Below are 12,705 nucleotides of genomic sequence, written 5' to 3'. Positions count from 1 at the left end.
ATTTGCGAAACACACAAAAAAGGGGTGTTTTTTCAAACCATGTGTTCGCGAAATTGAAAAAAAGGGTATTTTCATCGAGCAGCCTACGCGTTTCTGCCAGAAAAGGGTATATTAGAAATATCGTACGCGTTTTAGCAAAAATAGGGGTTTTGTTGAAGGGCAAATAATTCGCGAAAAAAAAAAAAAAAAGGGTGTTTTTCCCCTAATAACTTTGCGAAATGAGATGCAAAAGGGGGTGTTTTTAAAGTTCACCGACAAGCATGAATACCCGCGGATGCACGGAGTGCGGGGGCCGGGGAGGTATACCCCCACAATGTCAAAATACGCCCACAATGTAGACTCATACTTAAAAGTATCCCCACAATGTACCTCCTGCACACTCCCCATACCCGACACACACAATTTTTTGTAAAGATGCCATAGCTTTTTTTCTGTTTTTGGTTCAAATTATACTCCTAAAATTAAAAGGAGCCAATCGAGCAGGAAGTGATGCAGATTGGGTTGGTTACTGGTTGACATAGTGTTGGTATATAATGCAGCCTTAAACTGGTCTTTGTCTTATAGAAGTTATAAGGACAGGTACAGAGCTCCAGTCCACCAATGTGTTGGGAATAATAGAATACTTAGAGCAGTTCTTGTTTGTTGCTATTGGAAACGGAAATGGATTCAGAACATTCAGGGCTGGATTTACCATTGGGCCAGATGGGCTCGGGCCCATGGCCCCCAAAATTGCTCTTTTGCTTCCTTTTTAGCCTGAAAAACAACTTAAGTTGGATAAAATTGCAAGATTTTATCCAACTTCCTGCACAGGGGTTCTTCATATTGCAAAATTCACCTTCATTTTGGGCTAAAATAGTCTGAAATTGAATATTTTTTGTGCGCTTTGCGTGAAAATGTTCTATATAGTGAAATCGGAACAAAATATCCTTGTCTCAATCTAAATTATAATGCTTCCGCTGTCACTGTCGATCTTATACATAACCAAAATTTGGCCACTTGAGTCCACATGCCTTCCTCACCGAGAGTGTGGGGGCCTCCAAATTTTGTTCTGGCCCAGGGCCCCCAATAATCTTGTACAATTTGGAACTATGTCTTGGTTACTTACATAATCATCGGTAATCAACCATATCGACTCGGTACTAGAAACGGCTGGATTCAGAACATCTCTGACATTATCTTGCACAATTTGGAAGTTTGGTATTGTATCGTCGGTTTTGTGTACATCCGCGGGATTGCAGGAGGATGTATTGGCAATCTCCTTGGAAACTATAGTAAAAACCATCCACTGTTATGTAATGAGGGTCCCCAAATCCACCTGCATCTCCGAGCGCTATATAGGACACAATGATAAAGGAAACAGGCAAGATTTATTATAAATCAAAAATTTTAATTCTAAATATTTTACTTTAGACGGGGCTTCCCAAACTTTTTTGCAGTGACCCAAATTTCATGAGAAAAATAAGGCGTGGCCCACAACATAATACATAATGTTGTTATTTACCAAAACTAATGTGATACATGTATGTGTGACTGATGCTAGCGTGCTTCCAAAAATACGAAAGTGGACTCGTATTTATACCAATTCTCCAAGAAAATTTGACCCATTTTTATACCCGTGATATATTTTCTGCCAAATTTAACAAAATTGTTTACAAAAAAAAAAAAAAATTATGCAATTTGGGCTCCAGTTAGGTAAAATTGGGTCATTTTTTCGAAACATTAGAAAAAATTAGCCATTTTATACTAAAATTGACCTAGAAAAAGCAAATTGTCTTATTTTTATTACTTTTTTTCCATTTACAATCACCATCATCATTATCCTAAACCATCGTCCACCCACTGCAGGGTGAAGGCCTTCCCAAGGTGACACCACTCTGATTTACCCCACATCTTTCTCATCCAGGTCACATCAAATAATTTTGTAATTTCATCCCTCCATCTAACTTTCTGTTTAGACAATTTTGTGTGTACATGGTCGCTCAAATACTTTTTGGTTAATATGTTACTAGCACATAGGATATTTATATATAAATGTAAAAATGCTGTGATAAATTTTTGGAAAAAGAGGCTATAGCGCCCTTTCCAGCCTTCTCTAAATATATTAATCTCCATAGACTTTACATGTATATAAAATAAAAGGTCCATAAAAAAGAATGGCATCGAATTGTGTAATAAAATTTGCACAAAATGCTAATTGTTCCAAGTACGTATGCAATGCATTAGTTTTTGAGAGGGGGCAATACGAAATATTTTTTCATGTATTGTATAATGTCACTGGTATGTATGGTCTTTTCAAAAATAAAATGTCCATCTGAAACATAAATGTGGACCAGATTGTGTCACATATAAGATATAAATTGAGTCCCACTAGTCAGATTTATAACTTCCAAACCACAATCAAAATATCTTAATCTTAAAACTTGTCATAAGTTCATCAACTCACGTTCGTTACAGTTATCGCCGCCCCATCCTCTATTACATATACAGTCAATTGCACCAGCTATCGCAACACACTGGCCATTGATACAGAAGTCTGGATCGGCAGCGCATGGGTCACCTAGAAAACAAATAAAAAATACAACCTAGTGTTCACAAATCAGTGTTTCGAAAAAAGGGAAAGTGGCAAAGTGTCATGTTAATTACTTTTACATTGAAAAAGGCTTAAAAAAACACCATGATTAAAGCAATAATGTGTGATTTGCATAAAGAATAGATTCCTATTTAAATGTTTGCTTTCACTCATCACATTATCCCCTTTTAATTTCGAGCCAAACAAATGAGGTATCACGAAGGAAATTGCGATTTTATTCCAGTGCCTACAATGCATGTACTACGCTCGCCGATTGTATAACATGTATACTACACAGAGCATCGCGCTCGACATGTGTACACATAAGCTGACATCCATGGGATATGTCAGCAAGCACTCGATTGGTGAACTCTAAATAAAACTGGGTCAACCCGGTTTTAATACAAAAAGTTAAATTTTACTGTTATTAAAGCACTTTAGGCTTAGTCTTTTACGTGGTATTTTAGTACACCACTGGGCATTATAATTATGCAAAAAGTAGCAATCAGAGAAAAATTGAGAGCGTCGCTGTGAAGCAAATCACACATTATGGCTTTAAGGCTTAATGCTCATTTAGACCTGGTCTGTTCCAATATAGTGGTGGGTTAACTACTTATTTTCCTAAATTTGATTTGCCTAATTCCAAACATTTGGGTGTATTTCCCGAGATCATGTGATCAGGTGCGCAGCAATGTTGGAAGTAGCAACTAAATTCGCTGTCGTAGTGCACGTTACAATATGACCGTTGCTAGGCCAACTGGATCACGCTTTCTTTGTTACGAACCACTGATCGAAATGATCACAACACAAAGCCTATAGCATATCAAAATTCGGAACAGGTGTACGAGCCCAGGCTTGGAGCAGTAACCAATGGTTACTAACATGCACTACGACAGCAAATAAAATGCCATTTATGACTTTCTTGCATTGGGTTATTCCATTTAAAATCCGCACTACCCCTATAGAAGATTTTGGAAATATCTTCCACACGGGAGAGTATGAATTTCAAATGGAATGAGCACATTAGGCAGCTCCATTTTAAACCCATCCTCCCTCTGTGGAAGATTCAGGTTGAATCTTTCTCAAAGGGTGTATGAAATTCAAATGGAGCTGCCTGATGTGCTACTTCCATTTGAAATTCATACTACCCCTGTGGAAGATATTTCCAAAACCTTCTACAGGGGAGTGTGGATTTTATATGGAATAGCCCATTTGGCCAGTATTTCACTCACCTGTACAGTTTGCCACTCCATCCCCGATGTGGCCCTCTTGACATTGACATTGGTTGATCCCAGGACTAGTTTCCTTACAATCTGCTAACTGATGGCATACATAATCAACACAAACAATGCCAGATACACCAGTAGCATCATCAAAGGTACATGTGCAGCGCTGTGTACAATCTGCATTCAAGAGCCATTCTCCCAGCTGCACAGTGAAACACAAAGCACTTGAAATCAGATTTATCAGGATCAGTGTTTAGTTAGTTTCCACACAATCAATTTTTGTACGTAAAACTATATATTCAGGGATATTTCATTCAAAATTGTTTGCCTATAGTCTGTATACCTTCCTCGAGTCAGTCAAATTTTGAGATTTTTTCAAAAACTGTGAATTTTGGCAGGAATCTGTACTTTTATTCTAGGTGATTAATTGCATCATTTCCTTTCTGAAAATGTATCCTTTTACATATATTTCTCATCATGACATTTAGAGATACAATAAAAAACAATATCTAAATTACTGACTCAAGGAAGGTGCACAGACTATATGCCCATGAATTGATCAATAAACAAATATATTTAAATTTAATGTAAAAAAATCATGCATTTTCATAAAATAGGTCAAGAAATTCCTTCTTAATTGAAGTGTCCATTGGATGATCATCGTGTCGTCTGCTAGCATATTCAGCGTGATCTCTGCATTTTTAAGATAGTATCTTAACCCTGAAATCAAAAACTCCATTTTTGAACCATTCAATTTTAGGTAATTTTGTGACATCCAGTCTTCAGTAATGTACATAGTAAGTTTTTGATGAGCAATGTCCATGTCAGCTGGAATTATATTGCTCATGTAAATACATTCACTTCTTGGGAAAAAAAATCAATCTTTTTAACAGAAGAAAATTATAGTACTAACAAAGCAAATTTTAATGTACACCAGGCACAAAAAGAAACTCGTCAGTTATATTCATCCTTGCTGTTCAATAAATTGATAATTTTGGATTATTCTGAAATATACATTTTGTTAATTGGACTTTGCTTTCTCATTTGACACCCTATTTGTGAAAACGAACAAGAATTGACCAAGATATACGCCTCCAAAGCCTCAAACCCCAAAATCAAAAGTTGCATTTTCAACGATTTTCAATGGGAACGTATCGTTGTATTGGACACAAGCACCACGGGCCCATCAATAAAGCACACAGTGTAACATTGAATTGTTAAAATTGCAACTTTTCATTTTGGGGTCTGAGAATTTGGAGGTGCATATCTTGGTCAATTCTTGCTCAATGTTCACGAACAGGGTGTCAAATGAGAAAAAAGTCAATTAACAAATGTATATTTCAGAATAATCAAAAGAATCAAGTTATTGAACAACAAGGATGAATATAACAAGTTTCTTTGTGCCTAATGTATAAACTAAAGTTTGAAACAGCTCATTCTGAGTCATATTGCTAGATTAGTGGTTCCTATCACATTATCATTGCAGAGCAGAACAGAATGCAGAGCATAACAGAATAGCGAGGGCGAGTTAGCGCAGCGGTAGTTCCCTCGCTTTGCACCACTGAGGTCCCAGATTCAAGCCCCGGCGCGGCCCAAGGACTCATGTGCACTTAGTTTATCCCGATCCATGCTCGCTCTCGCAGGTTTTGTCTGGGATCTCCGGTTTCCTCCTGCTTTCAAAATCGGTGATTAGTTGTTTCGTTATCAAAAACTTCCTTCACCCAATGGAATTTGGGGAGCTGCAGAAAATGGGTGGATGTTACAATCTAAGTGCGGATAGGTTTGCGCCGGGTTCGGCTGCAACTAGCCTAGTTGATGCGATCTGATTGTGATGATTCACCACACAGCGAAATTTTGAATCCTCTGGAAAAAGCGCTATATAAATTCCGAAATTTATTTATTATTTAATGCGTGATTGGTCGATAGCTGGGCATAAACAAGCCAGGTGTACTGCGCTATAATGAAAGACAAAGATAAAGACAACTTATCGCGTCTGACGTCACCTGTCAATCAAACTCGAGCACGGTTTGTTTACAAGTGTCGTGATGATGACTTGCTGAACACGGATTTATAACCGGGCGCCGTATTGTTAATTTTGCACCTTCGACATGCAAACCATCTCAAAAGTTAGGTCTTTATAGTAGGAAACTTTCTTTGGTGAAGGCACCATGTCCACAATGCCTAGAAAAGCTGCTTTTTGCTTTGTAAAAGTACTGAAATTTTTAGCCATTTGCTGCTATTCCTTTTCTCCGATCAGCACCAGATAGATCGGTCTTCCTTTCTGGCGCTGATTAACCTGTGTAAACCAATCAAGGATCGAAATTGACAGTGACATCAGACGCGATAAATTGTTTTTATCTCTGTCTTTAATTATAGAACCCATGGATGCTCATGAGTTTGATATACATTCATATGCTCACACGCTATTTACGCAAAGCGTGATGAGTGATGTTCACATGCATCTAAACAGAATGGAATGAGCATGAATTTGTGATGGAAAAACTTTCAAAAAGGATAAGGAACCGGTAGTTTTTTTAGTCAAAAATTATTGTATTTTTAATTGTGGAGGAAATAAACAGCACAAAGAATGTTGCATATGCATGAACAGGGTTCATTCATATATTTTCATGACTAAACATTGTTCATGCTCTAAAGCATCAACAATTGTTTAGTCATAAAATATATAAATGAACCCCAAATTCACAAACCCCAAATACCTGAAGGTAGTGTCCTCGATACCAGCATCCGCAGTCCTTTGGATCCACACATTTGTCCCCACTCCATAGCTGACCCTCAGGGCACACACATCCTTCATGACATGGCTTAGGACATGGTGATATGCCATTTGGATTTTGACAGGTCGGAGGACACTGTGTCGTGCATGGGTGATAACATGAACCTTCTGGACATGGTAAAGCTGTAAAAGCATTTGAGATAAATGTAAAGAGGTTATATACAAGAGTCAAGCCTGTGAGCCAACATGCCATGACATGGTAAAGCTGCAAAAGCATTAAATGTTAAGAGGTTATATACAAGAGTCAAGCCTGTGAGCCAACATGCCATATAGCATTGCCACGCATAAGGACCGCCCTCTTGTATAATCCTTTTGTGGGGTTTGTGTGAGTTTCCAACCGTGGAGTTTCCCAGACACGCAATCTAACCTTCGAGTTTCACACACACCCCCACCCACCCCAACACACACAGTGTTTACTTACGACAGAAAGTCCTTGTTCTCCATGGTCCTATAGATATTCCAGCTTGCTGACACTGCCATGCATACACAGCTATGATCTTACACGCGGGCTCATTAAGCTTACAACTATCTTCGAGGCAGTCGTCATAGTAACAAGAAACATCTATCACATCATGGCAAAGCTTAAATGGACCTAAAATAGTTATAAGAAAATAAAAAATGGTGGAAGCATTACCGTAAAAGCACATAACCATTTGCTAAAGTCAGTCATTTTCAGGGGTGCTTATTAAAACAATGGAATAAAAAGTCTAGACTGGGAATTCACAGACAAAATTGTTTTTAAAGTGTATCTCAAGTTATAATCATCATATAATCCTAAGCAAAAAGACTTTTTGTGGCAATTTTATTACAAAATTTGACAATTGGTGAAAACAAGACAAATTCTAGCTGCAAAATTCTGCACCAATGCTGTCTCATCGCAAGAAAAATATTGGGCAGCAAATGCCCCCCTGTAGTGCCGCCACTGCCCTCCTTTATCCCTGTATGTACTCACCATTTGGATCTCTTAGAATATTACAGTATGATTCAAATATGAAATTGTCTGCTGCACAAGGATTATCATCTACAACTGGCACTGGTTCACACTCATCTGAGTTGAATAGCCATGCTAGACCAAACTCTGTAGCAGTGCCGACCTGGTGGTAAAAACAGATTCAAAGATTATTGGTCTGTTGAAATAGGTCACTTTAGATCATCAAATGGGCTATTCCAGTTGAAATCCACACTACCCCTGTGGAAGATTTTGGAAACATCTGCCACAGGGGGAGTATGAATTTCAAATGGAATTAACATGTTAGCAGCTCCGTTTGAAACACACTCTCCCTCAGTCAAAGATTCAGGTTGAATCTTTCTCAGAGGATGTATGAAATTTAATATGCTCATTTCATTTGAAATTCATACTCCCCCTGTGGCAGATATTTCCAAAATCTTCCACAGGTGTAGTGTGGATTTTACTTATAGAATAATACTTAGTAATAATACTTAGCAATAATAAAATGTGTTGTCAATCTGAACCAGTTTCAGGTGACACATTAGGCTATTCTGTTTGAAATTCACACTCCCCTTGTGGAAGATGGAGCAAAAGTCTTCCGCACACTGAGTAAGGGTTCAAATAGAATAGACAACTAGGAAACTTCCATTTGAAATACTCACTCCAGTTGTGGAAGATATAGGTAAAGCTATAAATAGAGGGAGTGTCATGGGTTTCAAATTAATTGACCCCAGCCAATTCCATTTGAAAAACATACTCCCTCTGTGGTAGACTTTTTTAAAAATCTTCCACAGTGGTATGGTGCAGATTTCAAATAAAATAACCCATTTTGCATTTCCAACATCATTACAACATAAGACTAAAAATAGACAGATGGCTAGCTGACTGGCAAAGTCCCTGTGATTATATTGCATGAGGATTATCACATATCTTTCTATCGTCAGTGTCTTAACAAGTTACGCACATCATAATTATTGTGTGCCTTTGCATTTAAACATTAGCAAGACTGCGTTAAAAAAAATGATGCAACAGCCGTGAAGTGGGCATAGTATTTTCATCTCTTGTATGACATGGAAAGATAGGCCCTCATTAACTAACTTTGCCAGTTGGTGAATTACAATCAAATTGGCTAAACATAAATACACCAATGATATATTGTATATATGATCAAATATTACTACCCCGGTTTCGGCACTCCGTGTATCCATGGGTACTCACGCTTGTCAGAAATTTCTCGAAATAAAGGGGTATTTTCAGATAAGCAATTCGCGAAACGCACAAGAAAGGGTAATTTTTTTATTCCACTTGTTTGTGAAATCAAAACAAGGGTGCTCAACCGCATATTCCAAGCTGCAGTGGTCTTCGATCTGCAGATCAAAACCTTCTCTGTGTCCCGCGATATGCCATCATTTCTTACGGACTTCGGTCTTTTGCTGTCGTGGCCCCAAGATTATGGAATCAACTGCCCTTGAACATTAAGAATGCTGCCACCATCTCGCAGTTCAAGGGCCTACTCAAGACTCATCTGTTCCGGTTAACCATCACGGACTGGCTTGTTTAATTCATTTTTTTTTGCTGAACCCATGTTATTCTCTGGAATGTCTAATTTGATTTATTGTGTAATTTACTTATGTACTTATGCTTGCCTTTGTGGTAGGCCTATGTCTTTTATATGCTTGCCAATATGATCTGTCTTTTGCGTATTTTAGTTTTGTATATATATATTATATGCTTGCCAATATTGTTATCATTGTTGTAGCGTAAGATAGTACTTTAAGTAGTTTTAAGATATTTTATTTGTAGTTTAGTTTCTCATTGTAAGGCGCCTGAGGTCAGTGCTGGCATAAGGCGCCCCATAAATGCGTTTTTATTATTATTATTATTATTATATTTATGTGTACAAATCATCTCAGTTTCATTTTTCTATTCGGTGCACTTTTTACAAAGTTGGATCAAGTTGTACATTTTAATTACTTTTACTTCTATTGAACAGCTAGCAATGCATACGCATTCATAATGTGTCCCTGACTGTTCAATAGAAGCAAAGGTAATCAAAATGTACAACTTTACTAACTTTGTAAAAAAAATTAACATTTTTTTTTAGTAGCAGTATTTCTCTGGTTTCCAACCTTGAATAACAAGTAATTTTGGGCCTATAACTTGCTTTTCTGGCCAAAAATATTTTTTGAAAATTAAAATTTATTTTTGGAATTTTTTTGATGTCGACACACTGTCGACGTCGGTATACCAATTATATCGACATGTCGACATTAAAAAACGGTGCCGACGACAGCACTACATACAACCATGATTGCCGTGCGTTTTAAGTATCCTACGCATTTCCATCAGAAAGAGGTATATTAGAAATATCATTAGCATTTTAGCAAAAACTGGGGCATTGTTTAATGGCAAAAAATGTGTGAACTCACTAAAAATAGAGGTGCTTTTGCTCTTGAAATTTGCTCTGGAATATTGGGTGTTTTCAAAGTTTGCCGACAGAACCGGGAATACTACATCATTCCACACCGGCTGCAAAGCCAAGTGGCATACCAAAGGGTTCAAGCAACATCACAAATATATCATGTACATGTACCACTACTTACATGTCTTTGTCTTTGATACTACTATTAAATTCAGATGATGGTGGATGCGATATCGCTATTTTTGAAGTCGCCTTTGGATTAACACATAATCATGAAATCTTCACAAACAATTTGTTATATGGTGTCAAAGCAAAATTATCTTACTCTAAAACCGTTGGGGTTCGGCAAAGTACCCCACTGTAAGTATGTTGTTTTTCAATTTGTACCTGTTAACCGTGTATTTTGAATGGGGCTGTCGGTCTTGTATTTTCGCCAGCCTCGAACGTCACATGTTGCGTGTCCTATGCCGCCTGATTAAATTCCTATAACATTGGAAATTACCAATCTGTCATAACTATCGAATTCAAATTTTCACCAAAGAAATCATCAGCTTGGTTAGCCTATCCATATCACCCAACATGCCACACAAGATATGAAAACATATTATGTGGTGTTCCACAAGGTTCAATCTTAGGCCCTTTATTTATTTTGTTTGTTAATGACATCATAAATACTACCACTATCCTAACATTTGTTCTCTTTGCCTTTGATACTACTATTACATCACATGACCATCGTTCACCACTCACTTGATTCAAATTCATATCAAAGAAATCATCAACTTGGTCGGCATTCATTGCCACATTATCCATATCCCCACACATTCCACACATGATGTCCTGGTATGTCTTAGGTAATGCAATCTCTGCGATACAATCTTTGTTCCATTTTACTACCAACCCAAATGATGTTGTGACAAGCTGAAAAACAATTAGAACAGCATTGGAGAAAATTTACAAAAATTAGGAAAGAAGAAAAGGATTTTTTCAAAGTGGGGGAGGGGGTACAAGGCAACTTTGAAGGGGTGGGGGGAAAATCTGACAGAAATGGACTTTAAAATATAAAAACGGTTAAAAAGTCTTAACGTATCAGGGCAGCCAGCATCCCACAGGGGTAAAAGAGAGGAGCAAGACTTGTCACAGGGGGTGCACTGCCTCCCCCCTTTGGCTATGCTACTGTTCAAACATAGTGGCCTTTAACCAAAACATTGGTATCGCTTCCGCACACTGTTTCTATGACACATGGGTTAAAATGTGCAAGAATGAAATTAGCCCCCTATGATCATATAAACAGTGTCAATGCACATACCCCATACATGTATAAAGTTCCTGGACGAAGAGCTGAAGGGAAAAAATTGGTTTCTTTAACTGTTTAGTTACTGTGCAAAGTGATGGTAGTTGGGAAATGTCAATCTATAGAAAGGACAATAGCTGTAATATTCAATTCACACATAATACATACTTCCATAAAGCAGATATTGCACCATGGGAATGAGGCTACAGCTGGTTTCCGCGGGAGAAGCAGTGAACCAAGTCACTTTTGAGAAAGCCATCATACAAGATGGCGAAAGCTAAAGATGTGAGTAGTTTAATGAATTTGTTTACCTAAATTAAACCTTTGATAACCAACCCCAATCCTACAGATGAAACTGTTCAGTGAACTAAAATACAAGCAAATGTAAATGCATCAGCCTGCAAGAAAAATGAACGCATCCGACAACACTGCGCTTGAAGTATGCGCCTGTGCAATTATACAAGATTAATGCATGGTTCGTGCATTTTTCTAACATTTGTTGTGATTGGTTTTCGCTATCTAAGAGTGTATGAATTATATTTATATATATAACAAATATCAACTATTTATTTGTGAAATGGTGCAAAATACCAAATACCTACGGGTGACCATGAGCCTACTATTTTCGCTCATGCAGGCTTCACTCTCAGGAAAATAGTAGGCACACACTCCTCAGTCACCTTGGGTAGGTATTTGCACCATTTCCATCACGAGCAGTAAATACTTGCATACTATATCAGAACTATATGCACTGCTTACCACGTCTCCATTAGGAGTATAATATATCTCTGCAATTCTGTTTCCATCCGCATCATTTAACTCCACCGGTAGTGTATCAACTTGATCACTGTTAATAAGTATCACATCAACACGCAGGCAGATTACCTACAATTGAACAAAAATGTTAACATAATATTCCGATTTCAAAATATGTGTATAGTAACGACAGTTACAATTTGCTTGTTGTCTAATTGCAGCAAGCGTTCATGCGCAAAAATGCAATACAGCCATGTCTTGCCATACATGTATTATTTAAAACAGATGATATAATTGGTAAATTCTCGAAATTTGTTTGCAGAAATAGTATGGTTAACAGTTTTAATCACTATGACAATAGTGTGTCTCATCTCAGTTCAGAGTAACTCAGAGTAATCAGTTGTATTGGCAACGTAAGGATGAATTGCCCTTTTAGGTGTGTGTACACGTAAGTTAGCACATACGATTCAAAACTGCCAATGTAAAATCCAAAAAATGACATTACTTTGAACTTGAGACAAGACACACTATATATAGCACAAACTGCACAGTATTTACAAGGTAGTGATTTCATTGTGCACTTTGTGTGAACTTTGTGCTGGTTTGTAGGCACCAATCAAATGGCCGCATATTACAGTAGGTATTTCAGATTAAGATGGTTAAAATTTTGTAATAATGGTGCAATAAATGAAAAT

The 12,705-nt window shown here is 37.5% G+C and overlaps 2 protein-coding genes across 2 annotated transcripts in view; both read right to left on the bottom strand.

Moving 5' to 3' along the window:
- LOC140159975 (IgGFc-binding protein-like) overlaps positions 1–841 on the bottom strand; it is a 44,303-nt gene extending 43,462 nt beyond the window's left edge. Inside the window, exon 1 of the mRNA XM_072183243.1 lies at positions 836–841. Coding sequence (XP_072039344.1) covers positions 836–841 — 6 coding nt within the window. The remainder of the gene's footprint in view (positions 1–835) is intronic.
- LOC140159974 (zonadhesin-like) overlaps positions 1–12,705 on the bottom strand; it is a 48,413-nt gene that overhangs the window by 557 nt on the left and 35,151 nt on the right. The window contains exons 22-29 of the mRNA XM_072183241.1: positions 12,014–12,139; positions 10,711–10,881; positions 7,542–7,683; positions 7,011–7,181; positions 6,513–6,712; positions 3,802–3,997; positions 2,444–2,557; positions 1,106–1,330 (exon numbers count right to left, since the gene is read on the bottom strand). Coding sequence (XP_072039342.1) covers positions 1,173–1,330; positions 2,444–2,557; positions 3,802–3,997; positions 6,513–6,712; positions 7,011–7,181; positions 7,542–7,683; positions 10,711–10,881; positions 12,014–12,139 — 1,278 coding nt within the window. The 3' untranslated portion in view covers positions 1,106–1,172. The remainder of the gene's footprint in view (positions 1–1,105; positions 1,331–2,443; positions 2,558–3,801; positions 3,998–6,512; positions 6,713–7,010; positions 7,182–7,541; positions 7,684–10,710; positions 10,882–12,013; positions 12,140–12,705) is intronic.

This window comes from Amphiura filiformis, chromosome 9 (genome assembly GCF_039555335.1).
Source record: "Amphiura filiformis chromosome 9, Afil_fr2py, whole genome shotgun sequence".
In the NCBI taxonomy this organism is placed as follows: domain Eukaryota; kingdom Metazoa; phylum Echinodermata; class Ophiuroidea; order Amphilepidida; family Amphiuridae; genus Amphiura; species Amphiura filiformis.
The sequence above is the reverse complement of the archived record's forward strand: the minus strand, read 5'-3'. Positions and strand labels throughout refer to the sequence as shown.